The sequence below is a fragment of the Dromiciops gliroides genome, chromosome 1 (assembly GCF_019393635.1).
Source record: "Dromiciops gliroides isolate mDroGli1 chromosome 1, mDroGli1.pri, whole genome shotgun sequence".
NCBI classification, from domain to species: Eukaryota; Metazoa; Chordata; class Mammalia; order Microbiotheria; family Microbiotheriidae; genus Dromiciops; species Dromiciops gliroides.
Genome location: NC_057861.1, coordinates 420642623 through 420664224, shown reverse-complemented (window position 1 = coordinate 420664224; position 21602 = coordinate 420642623). Strand labels below are relative to the sequence as shown.

At 39.7% G+C, this 21602-nt stretch overlaps 2 protein-coding genes and 1 long non-coding RNA gene across 3 annotated transcripts in view; 1 reads left to right on the top strand and 2 right to left on the bottom strand.

The window, feature by feature from the left end:
* Positions 1-4480, bottom strand: part of SLC45A2 (solute carrier family 45 member 2) — a 59067-nt gene extending 54587 nt beyond the window's left edge. Inside the window, exons 1-2 of the mRNA XM_043977393.1 lie at positions 4096-4480; positions 2887-3066 (exon numbers count right to left, since the gene is read on the bottom strand). Coding sequence (XP_043833328.1) covers positions 2887-3066; positions 4096-4480 — 565 coding nt within the window. The remainder of the gene's footprint in view (positions 1-2886; positions 3067-4095) is intronic.
* A 737-nt stretch (positions 4481-5217) lies between these two features.
* AMACR (alpha-methylacyl-CoA racemase) lies at positions 5218-18365 on the bottom strand. The gene is made up of 5 exons (XM_043975273.1): positions 17853-18365; positions 15872-16015; positions 13951-14111; positions 9604-9790; positions 5218-6547 (listed from the first exon to the last, which is right to left on the bottom strand). Exons 1-5 carry the CDS (start codon positions 18301-18303, stop codon positions 6138-6140), a joined length of 1353 nt encoding a protein of 450 aa, XP_043831208.1. The 5' UTR covers positions 18304-18365; the 3' UTR covers positions 5218-6137.
* LOC122734447 overlaps positions 18248-21602 on the top strand; it is a 26616-nt gene continuing 23261 nt past the window's right edge. Inside the window, exon 1 of the long non-coding RNA XR_006354064.1 lies at positions 18248-18591. This is a non-coding gene — a long non-coding RNA (uncharacterized LOC122734447). The remainder of the gene's footprint in view (positions 18592-21602) is intronic.

Sequence of the window (21602 nt, the reverse complement as noted above, 5' to 3'; positions counted from 1 at the left end):
CAGGCATCTCTGAAAGTAATTTCATCATCACCATGTTTTCAATCTCCAAAATTCAGAACTCACAAATTCCTCTGACCATAACCTCCTCTCATTCCATCTCTCCTGTAACTCATCTCTCCTAATCATATTCTTCATCCTCACCATAACCTCTGGTCAATCCCTTCCCCAATTTCCCTGATTTCCTAGGCCTCCTTGCTCTGATCTCACTTTCCTTCCTTCTCAGTTTTGATGCTATAGTTACATAGTTCATTTTTACAATGTTATCTATTTTCAAATCGCTTTCCCCCTTATCCTATCACTGGTCATTTCCTTACAAATTCCAACCCTGTATTATTCCCACTGACTACCTTTTCACTCTTACTCTCTTAATGCTGGAGGAAGTCCCCATGCTGAGTCCACTAAAAATGTATACTATCTAATCTCAACTCGGCCCTCAGTGATGTATACCAATTGATTTACTCTTTCCTGATTGACTACTTTCCATTGTCACACTTCCTACAGTTCCTGTTTTGAACCTCTTCTGTTCTCAGACCACAGCTACCATCTTCTTTTCCCTCCCTCTCATCAGAGTACCTTACTTCATAGTTTACAGAGGAAGTTGAGACAAACCATCATAAGCTCTCTCTCCTTTATAATTCTATAATTTAAATCCTTCGAATGTTGTCCCTCATTCTCTCTTCTTCTAATAAGTCTCAGAAGATGAGGAAGTCCTTCTGGACAAAGTCAACTATTCTACTTGTGATTTTGATCTTTTATCACCCATCTTCTCTGAGAAGTTGCTTCTTCAATTCCTCCCCTTTCTAAACTTCAAGATCAAATATACTACCCACCTCCTGATAGAAAGGTGAGGGATTCAAGATGCAGAGTGAGACATACATTTGTGTACATGGCCAATGTGGAAATTTGCTTTGCTTGTCTATGTATATGTTATGAAAATTTTCCCTTTCTTTCTTTCTTTCTTTCTTTCTTTCTTTCTTTCTTTCTTTCTTTCTTTCTTTCTAGCTATCTAGCTAGCTACCTTTCTTGTCCAGTTGGGGTGGGGAAGAGGGAAGGAGATAATAAAATAAATGTTAATTGAAAAAAATTTAAATTCATTGTTTTTCCTTTTCCTCTCTCTTCTTAACCCCTTTCCATGTGGCTTCAGGTTGAAACTTCTCTCTCTAAATTTATCTTTATTGCTGAACCCAATGACCTTTTCTCAGTTCTCATCTTTCTGAACCTTTCTTCATTATTTTACTTCAATGACAACTCTCTCCTTCTGGAGACTGTCTTTCCCCCCATTCTTATATTCTTAGTCTCCTTCCTCAATCACCTTTCTCTTTCTGGCCACTAGGCATGGATCTATCAGGATTCTACCTGGAACCCCCTTTTCTTTTCTCTCTTGCTGCAAAGGGCTGAATTATCTCTTAACAAATCAGGCAGAAGACCTGTAGGCTAGGCCCAGGAACACCACAATCAGCACTCTTTCCAGCCTCCTTCTTCCTAGGGCACTTTAGGACAAAGATCTGAATTAGTTATGACTCTTTGATCACCAGATTAGCCACCAGGGGATTCAACTTTTTAGTTAACTTAAAAATGGTCAACTAAAATATGACAATTTGTTCTGTGGAGCAAATACTTCCACAAATGAAATCACAGGGCAGTTTACTTCACCAATCATTTTAGGATCTATTCAGTTCCCTATTTGGAACAGTGCACAGAGTGTCAGGCCTGGAGTCAGGAAAACTCATCTTCTTCTCAAATCTGGCCTCAGACATTTACTAGCTATGTGACCCTGGGCAAATCACTTTACCCCGTTTGCCTCAGTTTCCTCATCTGTCAAATGAGTTGGAGAAGGAAATGGCAAACCACTCCAGTATATTTGCCAAGAAAACTCCAAATGGGGTCATGAAGAGTCAGACATGACTAAAAATGACTAACAACAAAATTGTGTGATTTTACTATACCCTGTGTGAATGTCATAAATTAGTACAGTATCTGGAACACAGTAGTCATTTCATAAATGTTTGTTTAATTGATTTGAATCTCCTCAACTAGATGAGAAATTCCTTGCAGACATGGACTGTCTTAATACTGTTGCTTGGGACTCTCTAGACCTGCTCCCTTTTAATACCAACACCCCCCATCCCCATACAGCAAGCCCCTCAAGAAATACTTTTTGATCATTATTACCATTGATACATTTTACCCAGCCAGCAGAAGCTGGTAAAAAATAAAATACTGGCAAGGAATCACCATGTACTTGAATCCTCATCCAATATTTGACATATTCCCAAGTTATTGGCCTTCGGAGACAAAACTGAACATGGCCTCCTTACAAAATGGTTTTGGCTTCTCCACCCCTAATTACTGTCCAGCACAAAAAAGTATCACTGAGATGAGTGAAGTGACAGGCATATTTTATTTCCCATGACCCAGAACTAAGGAGGGCAGGAGAGGAAAGTTTCACATCCACCTCCCAGAAGAGAACAAATGGCCCTGGGTTTCAAAAAGGCAGGTTATACTCCTGTATTCTCCTTCGTGTAGGGAATTTTTGCATGCCCATCATCCAAATAGGAATTTGAAAATACTGTATCTTTACACATGTAAAAAGCAGAAAGCTTTTGTTCATTTCATTGAAAATATGACTTAAGAACAGCCTCATGTAAGTCTCCTTCCGGAAAATCTGACAGCTCTAGTCACAAGCTGACCTCCAGGGAAAAAAAATGGACCTGAAGACAAGGTCCTCGTGATAGTGGCACTGGATCAATCGATCTATTCATTCAAAAAAGATTACCAAAGCCAAGAAAGAAAACTGCAACTACTCTTTCTTTCCTCCCCCACAAGCTCCTCCCCTTCATGAGAGAACAACAAAAAACAAAAAAGGAAAGGACTTTCATTCCATACCTGTGAAGAGTGCGTGGTAATGGAGACCCCTCTCTTTATCCTGATGGGAGCAAACATCAAACAAATAAGCTTTGATGGGACCGTCAATAAAGTCAGCTGCAAAGTCAAAGAGCACCACACCCAGCATGGTGATGGTGACAGCCCAGACTGTCAGTTTTTTGCTTGGCTTAGTAATCACAGCTGAAAAAGAAACAAGGGTATCTCTCTAACCAGTTGCTTTCAGTAAAGGATATTTTGCACGCAAAGTCTAAGCAAGGTTTCCAGGACTTTCTTTTCATTTAAAATACCCACTGGGCATCCTGCCTCCCGTTTCCCTGTCATCTGGCCAAAGAGAAGAGTAGCCAGATGGAATATGTTGTTTTTCAGTTTTTCAGTCCCTTCTTTATGAAACTTTCTGCCCACTACTGTGTCTCAGTTCTGCTTCCTGGGAACTGTGTGGCCTTGGCCAACTCTGTACTACTCCAGGTGTCCACCTGCTCCCCTTTAAAGTGAGGGAGGGTGGACTAGACTTGTAAGCTTCTTTCCAATGTCAACATTTTATGAAATAGTTAATAAAGCATATCTCAAGCAGCTTATTAATGACTGGGACACAGGGGATACACCTATTACAGAAGTTTGGCTTTGCAAAAATTCCCCCTCAGGGGGGCAGCTAGGTGGTGCCGTGGATACAGCACCTGCCCTGGAGTCAGGAGGACCTGAGTTCAAATCCGGCCTCAGACACTTAACACTTACTAGCTGTGTGACCCTGGGCAAGTCACTTAACCCCAATTGCCCTGCCAGAAAAAAAAAATTCCCCCTCAGATTGACATCCTGACACTTTGCCAGCATTGTATTGTCTCTCAGTTAAATGACAATCACTATTAACTTTGTGTCTATAAAAACAAAGTTTGAAAATATGTATTCAATTCAGTTAATTAAGATTGGTAGAAGTAATGACAAAATAGTATCAAAGGAAAACCCAGTGGATACTTAATTCTAGTTAGGATTCACCCACATCATTTTCTAAATGTAAACTTCCTGATATATTCAACGATATACAGAACTTTCAAAACTCTAGAACTCGTCACCCCCAAACAACAGCTTCCTCATAGTCTGAGAGATGTGATCTGTTCTGATCCAAATCCCACTTTATTCCCTCATAAAACAAGTTATGACCATTTCACAATAAAATATAGATTTTGGACCCGTGAAATTGTGGAGTTCACTTACCTGAAACCGCAGCATCCCCATTGAGGTATAATGCCATGCCTATTAGCATCATGATGCCCAGAGTCAAGATGTAGGGTCTCCGTTTGCCCCATCTGGATTTACAGTGGTCACTGGCTGTCCCCACTACTGGCTGCAACATGAACCCCAGGATGGGACTGATGAGCCACACCACACTGTATAGACTTTTGGGCAAGCCCACACTTAGTAGCACTGGGGTCACATAAGCAGCTTCCACAGCATAGCAAAATTCCCTTCCAAACATAGCCATGCTGTGCATGATGAGTCTGCCCGCAGACCTTCTAGGGGGGTCAGTATGGTCGAAGAAGCCAAACCTAGCTAGGGATGTGTACTTTTGAGTCCCAATCTGCCCACTGCTGCCACTCATGCCTGTTGAAATAAAGCAACTCCCTACAATACCACCACCTCCTGGGAGTAGCTCAAAATTTTGCACAACAGACCCCTTTTGACATGGACCTTGGCTGGCTAGGAAGTAGGAGGAGATGCTCAGGGTGGGGGAAGGGCACAAATTCTTTCATGCTTCCAAGATCACAAGTTATGATCAAGGAGGAAGGGAGGGGAAGTGGGGAAGCATGACAGAGATTAGCAGCAATGAGCCCCCTCTGCCTCCTTGGAATGTTTTGAACAGTCTGAGAATAATTTTCTTTCATTTCCCGATAGTCATTTCCCAACTTAAAAAAAGAAAAATGTTACTCCAAACTCCTAACCCCCACAAAAAAGATTTCCTCTTATACTGTCTTTATGCTACAGGGCCCCTAAAAAACCAGTGGATTGGTTTTCCCCAACCATAGGCTTCAGTTATGGTTACTAAATTGGCTAAATGTTGGGAAAACATTAGAAAGCAGGTTTCTCAAGTACCTTTCCTTTCTAACAACAAGGGTCAGTTTGGTTAACCAGCAATAAAGATGAAATAGATACTACTCCCTAAATTCCATCATCTTCCCCTATAATCTCCATGACAACCTTTGAATTATAACTGGAGAACTAAATCTTTGTTTGCCGCGTTTCCTTCAAAAGTTTTTCTCATGACCATGAATGCCACCAGTCTGCAGCTTAGGGTTTGTTCCAATCCAAGACAGAGACATGCCATGGCATGGCATATGGTTTAATAGTCTTTACAGCTTTTATTGAACAAAGGTCAGGAGGAAAGTTGGAAGAGCAGTCTTAAAAAAACATCAAAAGCAGATTGGGCTGGGGGTGGCGCAGGGAGAGAAAGGATGAGTTCAGGAGCCAGAGATATAAAGAGGCTGCAGAGAGGAGGATTTGCATTGGTCTTTAAGGAATCACTGGGGGTGGTAGTGGAGAAGTGTCCTGAGGTATCTTTCTTTACATTGGGCAGGTAGGTGGGGTTGCATATTCATGTATTTGGTAATTTTTTTCCCTCAGTTTTTTTTTTTTTAAGTGGGGCAATTGGGGTTGACTTGCCCAGGGTCACACAGCTAGTAAATGTTAAGTGTCTGAGGCCGGATTTGAACTCAGGTACTCCTGACTCCAGGGCCGGTGCTTTATCCACTGTGCCACCTACCTGCCCCTTTTTTTCCCCTCAGTTACTTCTAAAAGAGGGAAGGTGACTCAGATACAAAATAGACTAGATGGGGGTGACTGGGACTCCTCTCTAGGGGTTTCCTCTCTGTCTTAAGGCATCATTGAACTTTATTAAGTACAATTTTTATGTTTTACAAAATGACTTCTTTTAATTCATTTGAAATCATTACAAGCACTTCCATGTTCTAAGAGTAGCAAATACATTCAAAAGATGAGTTAAAAGGCATCTTTTATATACAATTATCTATTGTGAGCAATTTCCTAAAAACACAATATTCTTAAGCCAACAGCTCCCAGGGAAAAATCTGCAGTGAACTCTATCGTGACTGTAACCAAAACAAATTTTCAGTTACTAGGTATTCCCTGATTCAGATATCCCAACAAATACCCTAATTTCCAATCTCCATGTATAAAGTGTTAATTATCATCCTGTATCATAAATTCATTCTTCAAACCTAATAAGCTCTATAATTTTGAGTTTATAGATGAGCTTTTGGTTTGCTTGTTTCAATAATTTTATCCAAAGTAAGTTGATTAATCTCTTCCTTGCTAAATCCAAATTCTTGAAGTATCTCTTCAGTGTGTTCTCCTTCCAGTGGATCCCTTTTGGTAGAGGGAACAGCTGGTGTTCTTGAAAGCAAAGGAGCAGGTCTAGGGCTCACATGTTGATCCTCATTAGTGATAAAAGTGCCCCGTTCTCGGTTATGTTCATTAAGGGCAGCTTCCTCCAAACTCACAACAGGAGTCACACATGCATCTGTGCCATCAAAGATCTTACACCATTCTGCCTGTGACTTCTTTGCAAAAGTATCTGCAAATTTCTTCTTCATTTCTTCCCAATCAGATAAACTCAACTGATCTGGAAGTTCATCAGAATTTAACCCCAGTCCTGATGAGAGAAAATAAGACATTCTTATTTATTGACTATGCTTTGGTAATGATTAAGCCAGACAATTGATGGAAATGGACTGTGCACTGACTGCCCTCCACCTCAAATAAGACTGAATATAGTGTCCCAAATGGGTCAAGAGAATATAGTATATGACCGGAGAGTCAACAGTATACATTTGATAATTATGTCTTGTTTAAAAGAACAGTGTTCAGCTAGTCTAGCCTTAGTTTTCTTTTGGTTTGCAAGAAGAAAAATGTTATCTTTGACATTAATTTCAAAGAAAATTTGTTCACAATAGGACAATTCTCTATGGTTATAACTCTCTAAAGTTGTAATACTTGTAATTTGATATTTAAAATTAAAACGACCTTTTAATATTTATAGCAACATTCTTTTGCGGTAGTAAAGAACTGGAAACAAAGTAGATTTCCATCAATTTCAGAATGGCTAAGCAAACTATTGTCCAAGAATTTAGTGTATAAGAAATGATGAATATTAAAAAACCAGTAAAAGCATAGAAAAATTATATTAAGTGATATAAAGTGAAGAAGAGACAAGGAAATAATACACCCAATGGCAATAATGTAAATAAAAACAACCACCACAAAATTGTCAAAAAATGTATGCTGAAAAGTAACAAAGAAAAAGCTTGCTACAAAGAAGAGATATGAGTAGATACCACATGCCCCCATCCCCACCCTGCTCTTTGGAGGGGGGGGGGTGGAAATGGAAGGGGTGGTAGTTTCCATGGGTCTGGAACACTGCATATATTATCAGATTTTTTAAAAATGTATTGATAGATTTTGCTGATTTTTTTCTTCTTCTTTCTCCTTTTTCCTTCTTTTTTCTAAACTTCTTTGTTAAAAGAGATGTCTCTCTGGGAAGGGGCTAGGGGAGTAACTTTGGCAATATAAAAATAATAAAGCTTATTTTTTTAAAAAACTACTAAATATTTTTTATAAAATTAGAATGAATATTGCAAAATATATGATAGAAACAACTCTACCCCTAACAATCTTAGTTTTAAAGGAATAATGTGGAGAGATAATGGTTTTATAATAGGATTACCATACTCATGGATACAATCCAATCATGTATTCTACAAGAAAATAAAGTACCTATGGAATTTCAGAGAAATTTATTTTTGCATTGCTCATATTTGGGAACAGGAAGATTTTTTAGCCCATCCAAATTATCCTAGCAGCACTAGGGATAGTAAGAACCTTCCATTTGTGGTAGATCATTTTGCTTTTCTCTAATTCACTTTAAAGACTTTAATTGAACATGACAGCTGTCAAGGGATGGCTATGGAAGCATATGTAAAGAGTGATAGTAAGAACAACCACCTCACTCTCAAATTCATTTGCAATTACAGAGTACTTCAACAGATGCTACCACATCTGATCTTTATACAAAGATGCTGAGGGGGAAAGTAATATAAGTATTACTACCTCACCCCCATTTTACAGATGAAGAAATATGTATTTGAGTCAGTTCTAATATGTACTTTTAGGCAAACAACTTAATCTCAACAAATCTCAGCTGTCTTATCTATAAAATAAGGATATCCTGGGGCAGGTAGGTGGCTCAGTGGATAAAGCACTGACCCTGGATTCAGGAAGACTTGAATGCAAATCCGACCTCAGACACTTGACACTTAACTAGCTGTGTGACCTTGGGCAAGTCACTTAACCCTTATTGCCCTGCCAAAATAAATAAATAAATAAATATTTTTTTAAGAATGAGGATATCCTAAAAAGACAAAGATTTGCCATGATTAATTTTTTTTTTTTAGTGAGGCAATTGGGGTTAAGTGACTTGCCCAAGGTCACACAGCTAGTAAGTGTTAAGTGTCTGAGGCCGGATTTGAACTCAGGTACTCCTGAATCCAGGGCCAGTGCTCTATCCACTGAGCCACCTAGCTGCCCCTATGATTAATTTTTTGAACCAAGTATAAGACTTAAGATTTAACTGAGATAAATGTCATCTTATTCGATTCGGCTCCATGTTCTAACCTGTCAACACTGCTTTGGATCCTGATTCAACCATCCAAAGTATTGGCTTTCCCTCCCAGTTTGGGGTCATCCACAAATTTGATGAGCATGCTATCTATGCTTTTATTAAAGTCATTGATAACAGGGTCAAGCCAAGATCTCTGGGGTACTCCATGATAAACCTTCCAAGCTGACAAGGTGTAGGTCCTTGATGAGAAATCAACAAGTCTGGGGGCAGCTAGGTGGTGCAGTGGATAGAGCACTGGCCTTGGAGTCAGGAGTACCTGAGTTCAAATCCGACCTCAGACACTTAACACTTACTAGCTGTGTGACCCTGGGCAAGTCACTTAACCCCAATTGCCTCACTAAAAAGAAAAAAAGAAATCAACAAGTCTGTCAACTAGTCAACTTAGTTTAGAATCCAACATATCCACCTCTATCTTGTCCAGAAGGGTATGATAGACTTTGAGACTCCATCCTTATGGATATGATTTCTAAAATTATCATCTAGAGTTTGATAGTCATTTAATCTATTCTTTTTTTTTTTTTTTTGGTGAGGCAATTGGGGTTAAGTGACTTGCCTAGGGTCGCAAAGCTAGTGTCAAGTGTCTAAAAGGGTCTTTTGTTTGCGGGGAAGGGTTTTAATATTAATCTACACATCCTTCAAAATTCAGAAACATTATAATAACTCAACATGAATTTTTTTTTTTAGTGAGGCAATTGGGGTTAAGTGACTTGCCCAGGGTCACACAGCTAGTGTTAAGTGTCTGAGGCTGGATTTGAACTCAGGTATTCCTGACTCCAGGGCCGGTGCTCTATCTGCTGTGCCACCTAGCTGCCCCTCAACATGAATTTTTTAATTGGGAAAAGCATGAGCTATAATAAGAAATTGTATAGTAAATTATGTTGGTTGGTCAGAATATAAATTCATAGGAAACCAGCATTTTAAATTCTGAAAGGTCACCCAAATAATTCAAGACTCAAAAGGAGCTCCCAGCTATACTGCCAATACACTTATGAAAACAGACAAAGGAGCAGCAACTTCCAAAAACTCATTACCATTAATCAGCAGTGCATAGAATTGAGGTTCTATGGCACCAACAGCCATGAATTTCCCATCTGAAGTCCTGTAAGTCTCATAGAAAGGTGCTCCACTATCTAATACATTCTTTCCTCGAGGCTGGCTCCAGAGTCCTGCATTTTGTGAATGCCACAGAAAAGAACTTAGATATGCTGTTCCTTCTACCTAGAAAGAAGCAGAATGTGTCATTTGGTTTACAAATTAGATCACTTATACAGGTTGTTCACATTGGAAAGAATACAATTAACTTCAGTAGGGTTTTTTTCCTCTAAGAGTTGGTATAGAAACAATTTCAACATTAGAAAAACAGGACTGGGGGCAGCTGGGTGGCACAGTGGATAAAGTACTGGCCCTGGATTCAGGAGGACCTGAGTTCAAATCCAGCCTCAGATACTTGACACTTACTAGCTGTGTTACCTTGGGCAAGTCACTTAACCCTCATTGCCCCACCAAAAAAGAAAAAGGAAAAAAACAAAAGAAAACCAGGACTAATTTTTTAAGGGAACTTAAATATTTAGAACTAGAAGGGTCCTTAGAGGTCATCAAGTCTAATCCCCTTATTTTACAGATGAAGAAACTGAAATGAATTGCCCAAGGTCCCACAGCTCATACATGGGGGAGGCACAATTCAAACCTTGGTCTTCTTAATTCCAAAGCCAAGTGCCTATTCACTTCACCATGCTATTTCTCAAGTATGATTACCTCCTTACTGAATCATATAGCCATGGTTAGTCCAGTAGGGAATCATCTCACTGGCAAGGAATATCACCCAGCCCCAAACGCCCAAAGGCTGTCTATAGGTAACATAAACATCTCTTTTTTGTCCATAGCTATTATGACTTCAGTCTCTGAATTTTAAAAATATTATAAAATTCTTGGTGTCCCTAAAATGTAGCCACTCTGGGAAGCCTCATACCAACAATGGATAATCCATTGAGGTAAAGTCTTCAAACACACTTCTGACCTTCATATTCTCAGCAGATAATTTGCCTCCTACTTTACTCAAGACCATCCAAATGCATTCTTTTGACCTTCTTCTTTCACACCTCCAAACTTCTCCAAGTCTTCACTCATCTCCTTAGGGGAAGTATTTCTCCTTGCAAATGTTAACACCTCCACCTGTGCCAGTGATCATATTCTATCTCACCTCCTATGGGGACTTGCTCTATTGATCATCCCTTCTCTGTCATCTTCCATTCCGTCTTCTCTGCCTGCTCCTATACTAAAAACCTGCTTCCTAAACCCTTCTACAATCTTCATCTCTCCTCCCTTTTGTTGCTACCAAACTTCTTGACAGATATATATATATATATGTATATACACATATTTATTTACTTCTTACTTACTTATTTATTGCCTCTACTACCTCACTGCCCACTCACTCCTCAACCTCTTGCCATCTGGCTTCAGTCCCTGATATTCTACTGAAACTACTCTCTCAAAGATCACCAATGCCCTTCCACCTATCAGACTAAATGGTCTTTTCCAAGTCCTCACCCTCCTTTTCTCCATAGTTCATTTGTGGCATAATGGAGTTAGGAACATTAGGGTTCAAATCCAGTTTCGGACATTCACTTGTTTTTTGACCTTAGGCAAATAACTAACTGATATATAAAATGAGGAGTATTCATAGTGCTGACTTTGTAGAGTTGTGAGAATCAAATGAAACAATGCATTTTAAAAATGCTTTTTTGTCCTTAAAGTGTTAGGTCATGTCCAAAAAATATTTATGGCAGCCCTTTTCTGGTTCAAAGAATTTGAAATTGAGAAGATGCCCATCAATTGGGAAATAGCTGAACAAATTGTGGGATGAGATTATGATGGAATACTATCATACTGTAAGAAATGATGAGCAGGATGCTCTCAGAAAACCCTGGACTTACATGAGCTGATGCAAAGTGAGATGTACTGTTTACAAAATAACAGGATATTGCAAGATGATCAGCTGTGAATGACTTGGCTATTCTTGGCAATGCAGTGATTCAAAATAATTCTGAAGGACTTATGAAAAATGCAATCCATCTCCAAAGAAAGAACTGATGATGTCTGAGTACAGATTGAAGCATATTTTTTTTAGAATTTTTTCTTACTTTTTTGTCTGTTTTCTTTCACAACCTGACTAATGTGGAAATGTTATACATGTCTAGACATGTATAACATATTGAATTGCTTGTGTTCTTAAGGGTAGGGGGTAGGCAGGGAGGGAGGAAGAGAATTTGGAGCACAGTTTTTAAAATGGGTATTAAATTGTTTTTACATGTAATTGGGGGGAAAATAAAATTAAAGACCTAAAAAGAGAAAAAAAAGTGTTGAGGTAAATATCAGTTGTTATTGTTGGTAATCTCTACTCCTTTGGATTTTATGACATATTCTCAATGTTTTCCAATCTGTTTGTTTTTGTTTTTTTGCAGGGCAATGAGGGTTAAGTGACTTGCCCATGGTCACACACTTAGTAAGTGTCAAGTGTCTGAGGTCGTATTTGAACTCAGGTCCTCCTGAATGCAGGGCCGGGTGCTTTATCCACTGCGCCACCTAGCTGCCTTCCTGCAACCTGTTTTTAACCTTTCTTCTTTGTCTCCTTCACTGTTTTGTTTTTTTTTTAACTTCCTTCCTGACATGAACATAGGCATTCTTCAAGGCTCTGTTTTCGGTATTCTCTCCTTTGGCTATTTCATTCCCTCCAATAGATTCACATAATCACCTCCTAGGATCAGAGAATTGAAGCTGAAAGGAATCTCAGAGATCAGGTCCAACTCCCTCACTTTACAGATGAGCAAAACATGGGCCAGAAAAGTGAAGTGAATGGCCAGACATTACACACCCAGCACAAGGAAAGCTGGGATTCAAATAAAGGTCCTCTGATGTCAAATACAACACATTTCCTATTGTACTACAAATACCAACAGTTAGAATACTATTTCTTGAAACTCTAAAAACTCTGAGATTCTTAGTACTCTTTGCACTTTGTCACTTGTAGAAGCAGAAAAGGAATCCGTTTCATGTTGTATTTTGTTTTGTTTCAGAGGTTGCTCCCATGAAACAGGATTACAGTAATAGAAATTAAAAGAATATTACAAGGAAAAGAACTAAGTAACTGTAATGATGAATCTTTGTCATAGAGAATGGCAAAATGCACCTCCCTTTCTCTGCAGAAGTGGCTGTCAGGGCATGTACAATGTTGCATATACTGATGGACACAGCTGCTCAGGAGATTTTAAATATTTTTTTTTCCTTTTTGCAAGGAGGAAGGGCTCATTGTCTGGGAAAGGAGCCACCTATTAGGAAACATTGGTGAAAGAACTTGAAGAAGGGTTCTAGGGTTTATCTAAGGTCCAGAAAAGCTTTACAGTTTCAAGAAAACTTTCTATTTAAAAAAATGCTTCCATCAGCCTTTGAGCTCTCTTAGCTGAATAGACTTTTAACTGCCTGTTAGCTAATAAGCAGAACAACCTTACTCAGATTTGTTGACATTTCTTATCAACCAGGAAGCTTCCATGATAATCTCTTTCTACCCTTTGCATCCCAATCACCTTATAGCAAAGCAAAAAGAAATGATAGAATAAAAGCAAACAATTGATGAGCGGGTTGGACTAGATGGTTTCAGAACACTAATATACCAATAAAGTATTCACGAGTAGTTTTTCTTCCAATTAGACAAAACGCTTTCTTAACCATCACTGTTTTCTATTTGAAGCTAGTTGTTCTTATATCTAATTTGCATAAAATACTTAAACTTTATTAATATTTGCACTTTCCCTTCATAACTTTATAGTTTGGTTGCCTGCTTTTACAAGAAACTACACCATTTCTTATATTGTCTTTTAAAAACACTTTAAAGCATAAAATAGCAAGAGTTTAAAACAAGAGAGATTTCTGCACAATAGTACATTAAAATACTGTATAACAATAATCTGGACTAGTGACATCTTAGACAAGATTCATGTTTCCAGTGGGACAGTGAGAGAAGAACTTGAATCTGTTGTGATTTGTTTAAATAAACACTCGCTTTTCCTTTACTTTGCCAAGAAACACTTTCTGAGGCACTTATGATTTAAACTTAATTTAGAAGTTGGAAACCCGATAGTCCCATCTGGAGAGACAAGGAGAGAAAATAGTGCTGGAGGGCTAAGGTATGAATGAGGGGAGATAAGTGGTTAGAATGTTACCAGAGTAAAAGTAAGATTTATAGTCGGTATGTATATTAAATTCTATGAGGCCATCTTGAGAAAAGTAATTGTTTTAGAAATCTGAACTCTGCTTCAAATGTCAAAAATTGCTCTTGGAAACAACTGTTAATTATTTCATTTTCAGTGATGTTAACTTACCATATTTGCATCAATGACCTGACCTTTACCAGACTGTGTACGTTCATAAAGAGCCAGCACAATGCCCAATGCACATGTCAAACTACCACCACCAAAGTCAGCCAGAAGATTTAGCGGTGCATAAGGAGTCTCACTGCTCCTGCCTAATTTCGACAGCACACCTATATATTTAAGAAGAAAATAAGTCAGGATACTGAGCAAAATTAACCTGTGAACTTAAGACCTGTTTTTAACCAAAATGTGAGATTTTTGAAATCCAAAGTATTTTATTTTTTAAAAAACAAACTCAGGGGCAGCTAGGTGGCACAGTAGATAAAGCACCAGCCCTGGATTCAGGAGGACCTGAGTTCAAATCTGGCCTCAGAAACTTGAAACTTACTAGCTGTGTGACCCTGGGCAAGTCACTTAATGCTCACTACCCTGCAAAAAAAAATTAAAATATAAAAAATAAACTATTTTTTTAATTCAGAGGAAAACCTTCTCTTTTCTACATTTGTAGATAGGCAAAGGATAGTTTTCCTAACATTTCTTATAAATCAGCATGTGTTTACTCAAATCCTAATCTAGTTACTTGTGTTACTGTGCTTTTATGTTTTTATTCACAGAGGTCAGGGCATTAATGGATATTATCTTATAGATTCCATAGGACAGTAAGAAAAATTCCATTTCTTGGATAAAGCATTACTTCTTGGCCCATCTAGACTAAGATCAAATGTAGTAACTTTGACAGATCCAAGATGTTATAGACTCAGGGACTCTCTCCAATGGTGTAACTCACAACACTACTTCTCTTCCTGTGCAATTTCTGGCTATATAGCCTCCATATGTCTCAGTTTCCTCAACTATAAGATGGGGATGATAATAGAACCTACCTCACAGGGTGTTTGTGAAGACCAAATGAGATATTAAAGCCTTGGCAGAGTGTCTGCTACACAGTAGACACAATAAATGTTTGTTCCCTTTCCTTCTCTCCTCCAGAGGACTAAGCCAAAGCACTGTCAGACTTCTTTTGATTCATTTAATACTTTTAATGCATTTAATACTCCACCTCCCTTTCCGTATTTTGTTTGAATAGTTCTTGGACAGTAGATACATAATCTGCTGTTAAGCCTAAACTACTGAGGCAGGTAGGCAGCACACTGGATAGAGCATTAGACCTGGAATCTAAATTAAAATATGGCATCAGACACTTAGCTGTTTAATATGTGCCTGTAAATTAGCCTCTCTGCCTCTATTTCCTCATTTATAAAATAGGAATAATAAAAGTACCTACTATACAGTGTGGTTATGGAAACAAAGTGAATTAATATGTATAAAGAAATTTGCAAAAAAAAAAAAGAGAGAGAGAGCTTTTATAGTATTTCTTACAAAAAGACAAGTATCATTATCCTCATTTTAAAAGAGAAAGCTAAGGAAGTTCAAAGAGATTAAATGACCTGCCAATGGTCACATTATTAATAAGTTTTGGAGCTGGGATTTAAATTCAGTTCGCCTGATGCCAAATCCTGAAGGAATTCTTTCCATTACAGCATGCAGGCTCTCAAAGAGCCCAACATTTCAATATGATTTCATCAGCACTCACTCTTATCTAAGGGCAGCAATCATCAAAATGCTGAAATTAGGAAATCTTTTGGTGTCTATTTCATGCCCTACAATGCTTACCAATAGGGTAATCCCATAGACAAAAAAGAAAGACAAGCCTTGAAGGGCTCTAGGAGTCTACAGAAAAGTTTGGAACTAGTCATCTCACAAGTCAAACCCATCTATCTCCCTTACTGATCAAATATTTCTCGAATTAAGGCTATTGAAGATTTCGTATTTAATCATATTTTTAATTTCTTGCTGAAATGAACTAAACTATAGACCTTGAATAGATGTAAGCAAAATGTAAAAAAAAAATTAATTATATTCCCCAGCATACCTGACAAGGCCAGAAAATTGATATCATGACCTGCTGCCTTAGACAATCTTCCCAACTGACCAAATCCACTCAATCTGGCATAGATAAGCCTTGGATTCTCCTTTTGCAGAATCTCTGGACCAAGTCCAATTTTCTCCATGACACCTAAGTAGAATGTAAACATTTAAAGTCATTTTTTGCTTTAACTTCTTTAAGAATTTATGAAAAATAATTATTTATGTTTACACAAGTTTCGCTCAGCCATAGGGACTAAAAATTATTATAGTTTTCCAAAGACATATTTGTGAAACCTATCTGGCAACGTATTTTGCTTAAAGGGAGAAAATAATTTTAATGTCAACATATTTGTGTTCAGAGAGTACAGATCTGAAAAGATAGGGCCTACCTTTTCCAAATTTACATAAAAACACCTTATTGGGGCAGGTAGGTGGTGCAGTGGATAAAGCTTCAGAAGAACTGAGTTCAAATCTGGCCTCAAACACTTGACTAGCTGTGTGACCTTGGGCAAGTCACTTAACCCTCACTGCCCCAGAAAACAAAACAAAACAAAACCACCTTATCTATTTAGCTTATGTATTTGGAGCTTTATCTTTTTTGTTTAAGGTCAGACATGACAGTGCTGTTTCAACTGTTGAAATTAAAGGAAGCATAAATTCAGAATTTAGAAGCTTTCAAAGCTGTTTAAAGCAGCAGCCTAAGAATCAGAGGCAGCTAAGTCGTACAGTTGCAGAGAGCGCTGGACTTGGGAGTCAGGAGAAATGGCCTGAAAATTCAATCCAGCCACCAGCCACTTCCTAGTTGTATTACCCTTGGCAAGTCTTTTAAGTTCTCTGAGTCTTAGTTTCCTCATCTGTAAAAATGGTATAATAACAGAACTACCTCAAAGTAGTGAAGAAGTAAAGTGTTTTGGTTTTTTTTCAAAATTAAAGCACTATATAATGCTAACTATCATCATCTAACACTTATTATCTAAACACTGCACAGTTTATATTCTCTTCATCTCCATTGCTGTTGCTGATATCCCATCAGCCCTATTCTTTAGAGCACCAGAAGCCTGGGGATACAGCCTCCTGAAAGGCTCTAAGTTCTCTTCCCTAAGAAGTTTGGGAAGCTGCTCTCCAGATGGAGTCCATCCCTCTCATTGCACGAATGAAGAATCTGACACACTGAGAAACTAAGTGACTTGCCCATAGTGACATATGCCACAAACACACTCCATGGCTTTTTCAAGATTTGGGTGGGTTGTTTTGTTTTGTCTTTTTTAAATGGTCATTCATATATATGTGTGTGTGTGTGTGTGTGTGTGTGTGTGTGTGTGTGTGTGTATGTATGTATATATATATATATATGTATATATATGTGTGTATATATATGTATATGTATATATATTCCCCCCCAGGGCAATGAGGGTTAAGTGACTTGCCCAAAGTCACACGGCTAGTAAGTGTCAAGTGTCTGAGGGCGGATTTGAATTTAGGTCCTCCTGAATCTAGGACCAGTGCTTTATCCACTGCGCCACCTGGCTGCCCCATTTATTTATTTTTGATGCACACGTACACGCCACACATCTGACACCATCACAGACAAGGTTCAGCCCCTAGCCCTACATGGGGCGGAATGTTTGGGGTGAAGGAGGGGAACTATTGAGCCCCAGCCCTACCAGGACAACATGGCATGGCTGCACAGCCCTAACAAAGGGCAGGTGCCCAGGGTGGAATTCAAGGGTTAGGAACTTTGGGTCCTCATAATGGTTAGGGATGTGTGGAGGGGCTTAGATAGAAAGGACGTAGTGGTAGTGGTGGGGACCCAAGGACGGTGGGGTGGGGGTAACCCGGGAATCTGGGGAGGGAATGAGACCCCAGGAGGAGAGGTATGAACCCGGGGGAAGGGGGAGGCGGGAGCAGGAGGGAGCGGGGAGAGCACTGTGTGGGACGGAAGGGGGGAGGGAAGTGCAGGGGTGGGGGGCGGTTGTCGCTCTCACCCGGCCGGAAGGGCTCCAGCAACACGTCACTCTGGCGACAGAGCCTGCGCATCACGGACGCCCCTGCAGGCCGCTTCAAGTCCAAGGCCAAGGAGCGCTTCCCTCGAGCCATCCACGTAACACCGCGGTGGCCGGGCCGGTCCACCCGCATCACCTGGGCCCCGAAATCGGCCAGGATCATGCCACAGTGGGGGCCTGGGGCCAGGCCGGCCAACTCCAACACCCGGATGCCTTGGAGAGCCATCGATGACCTCCCGAGGACAGAGGGCGCCTCCTGCCGGGAGGGGCAGCCATTAAAATACTGTAGGGGTTTCTCAGGCATGGTAACAAGGAGGCCCTCTGAGTACGTCTGTGCGAAATAGGGCGGGAGTCGGGGAAGGAGGGGAGAGAAGGCGCCTGCGCACTGGCGAGAGTGAAGCCAGCGATCTTCCTCGGGTTGAGCAAGGTGCATTCTGAGTATAAATACTCTCCAGGCTCCTCCTCTTCCCCTCCCCACCCTCTTTCCTCCCCTTCCCCTTCTCTCTCCTCCATCTAGACGGGTCTCTAAAACTAAAAGTTGCTGGGGAGGTGCCCATCTGCATTGCTAAAGGAAATGCTTCACCTGAAGCTCAGGGTACCAATGAAATCACAGGTCCTGTCCAAGTCCGTTGTTTTTTTCAACAACAATAATAATTTATATGTCACATTCACGTTTGCAAAGGGCTTTCCATATGCAAAGGATCTCCTTCCACCCTGTGAGGTAAGTGCTTTTACTATCCTCATTTTACAGACGAGGAAACTGAGGCTGAGAGAGTTGAGTGAATTTCTCCAGGTCACACATGTCAGAGGCAAGATTCCAACTGGTCTTCCTAATCCCGAATCCAGGAGGTTACCTTGTTCTATATCGCCTAATTGCCTGTGCTTCAAAAGCATGTGTGTTCTCCTGCCAATCATGCATACTACAACCTCCTCACAAAACCTCAACATGACTTTGTGAGCCAGTGGCTGTTGCCTAATAATAATAATAATAATAATAATAATAGTAATATTGTGAGTCTCAGTACCCTTAGTCCAACGCATGACTTGCCAGAGCATAGATTAATCAGAGTCAGACACCTCTTTGACTCAGTGAAGCATCTGAGTAGGAGTGGAACTGTACCTCTTATTGGGTCTAGAGCCAGAAAGGCCCTCAGGCCATTTACCTCTCTTTTTACAGATGTGGGAGGTTAAATGCTTTGCCTGAGGTTACAAAGCTAGGAAAGCATCCGAAAAAGGCTGGATCTCAGGTCTTTTGACCTCATACTCAGTGCAAATTTTCTTGTGCTATGCTATCTCTTCTTCTGTTGCCACAGATAAATAAGAACTGGCTGAATGTGTTAGTCCCAGAAATAGGTCAAATACCAAATTACTTGGTAGTTGGCACAAGGGAAAATGTAGGGAAATTGAAGGAAATAGTTTCTCTGTGATCCATTCTACTCAGAGCTCTTCTCCAAATCTCATGTTTTCCCCAAGGTAGAGATAAAACACCCTATTACTATAGCAGTCATAATTGTTCTTTGTGAATGAAGGTAGAGGATTTATGGTGGAAAGTGGAAGCTAGTGTGAAGGAGCCAGCTCATCCCTACCTGATTGTTAAATGTTCAGTATGAGCATTTCCGCCTCAGAATTTAGCAAATGCTACACATATGAGCTACAAATTGATTTGTACCTTGTCTAGATTGAGGAACATCAGGGAGAAAATGTTAATAATCCACATTATACTTAAAGGTCTGTCATATATATCTATTAGCTGTTAAACATTTTCAGTACAAGGACCTCAGAGGCCATCTAGTCCAAGCTAGATGTTTCTATATGTTGTTTTCTGGTTTTATATGTCAGGTATGTTTTATAGAGAGCTCATTTTATATGTTGTGGAACTCAGTCCTAGAGGGATTAAATTATTTGCTCACAGTCACACCTTAAATATTGGCTCTGCCAAGAGCAGGGATATGGACCCAGGTACTCTGACTCAAGGTTCTTCCCATATGAAAAACCGTTGGCTTTCCCAAGTTTTCTTCTAGATTGGTTTGTGAAATCCTGTATATCAGGGCACAGGTACTGAGAAGTTAAATATTTGATCAGGAAGAACAAGATGGACTCTTTCTAGTATAAACACATTAGAGGAAATTCTCATTCTCTCTCTCTCTCTCTCTCTCTCTCTCTCTCTCTCTCTCTCTCTCTCTCTCCCTCCCTCCCTCCCCCTCCCTCCCTCTCTCTCCATCTCCCTCTCCCTCTCCCCCCCACTCCTCTTTGCTAGTTCATTATCCATACATATCATACCCCCATATTTACTGCTCTCAAGATCACAAACACATTCCTTGCCTGAACTGGTAAAAACCAGTGGTCATACTTGCAATTTCCTTTAGATAGTAAGGAACCTCCTTGAAGGAAGCATTACTTATTTTTGTAAATACTCATTGAATAGAACAACTCTCCCCTGAGACCTACTCACCCACTAATATCCCATCCGGGTCTGACATATCTTGAGAGGCTTTTTTGACCCTGTTCACTTCACCTCCTGCTCATTCTCTGTTCTGGTCTACCTGCACAGCAATTATCCTCCTTCCCCTCCCTACCCTTTCCAAGTTTCCCTTTATGTGCTGTCTCCAAAATGTAAACTCTTGGAGAATGGGAAACTAGCTTGGATTCTTCTTGTGGTATCCTCAAGTGCTTAGTACAGCACCTGCAACATAGTAAATGCTTAATAAATTCTGGGTCTTACTTGTCTGTCTGTCTATCTTATCTCATCTGTCTATCTATCTATCTATCTATCTATCTATCTATCTATCTATCTATCTATCTATCTATCTATCCTGTTGTCTATCTGCTGTCTCTTTTCTAGATCATCCATATCATGACCCCATATTTACTTCTCCAGAGACCACATATACCCTCTCCCTGATTTTGTCAAATTTTTCAATCTCTAGTTCTGACCATGCCCCATCTGTTACCACCACTCCCCCCACCACCCCCCACCCCCCATGGAGCAAAAACCTCTTGGGATTCATTCCCTTCTCTCCCACAGAGAGACTACTTTGAACCTGTGATAGATTCCACTTACTACCTATGTGACTTTGAGCAAAGTCACTTCATTTCCCTGGGCCTCTGGTCCTTCTCCTGTAAAAGTGAAGAGGTTGGACCAGATCTCATCTGAGGTCTCTTTCCATTCTGCTTATAAGTCTATGTTCCTATGATTGTATGATCATTGGTGTGCATTTTTCCTTCACCAATGCATTCAAAACATAGATTATATTACCTTATCTATACCATAAAATATTGGGAAGAAATTATGCAAGTAAATGAGAGTTCACCTAAGTAGCATCTACTTAACACAGGTACAAATAACCTAGGTTTTTCATATTCTCCCTTAAACCTTTGCTTAATGAAAATGGTCAAGAGGATTATTAAACAACTACATCCCTCTTTTAACCTTTTATCCCATTCATTGTACTGAGCAATGCATTCTTTTTTAAAAATTCTTTATATCTTTGTTATTGCATCACTAATTTCTGAATATATACTTCTGCCTTCTATCCAGAGACCTCCCTTGTGACAAAATTTAAAAAGAGATTAAGGGGCAGCTAAGTGGCGCAGTGGATAGAGCATCAGACACTTGACACTTACTAGCTGTGTGATCCTGGGCAAGTCACTTAACCCCCATTGCCCCACAAAAAAGAGAGAGAGAGAATAAAAGCATTTCAGTGAAACAAAAATATCAATGGTATATGGCAA

Bases quoted from the DNA above. Each gene is read 5' to 3' on its own strand.
- AMACR (XM_043975273.1), bottom strand. From the start codon at position 18,303: ATGCACCTTGCTCAACCCGAGGAAGATCGCTGGCTTCACTCTCGCCAG. The intron at 16,016-17,852 runs GTGAGAGCGACA...CATTCTACTTAG, and splicing joins GCTGGAGCCCTTCCGGCCGG to GTGTCATGGAGAAAATTGGA. The intron at 9,791-13,950 runs GTAAGTTAACAT...GCTTCTTTCTAG, and splicing joins AGGTCATTGATGCAAATATG to GTAGAAGGAACAGCATATCT.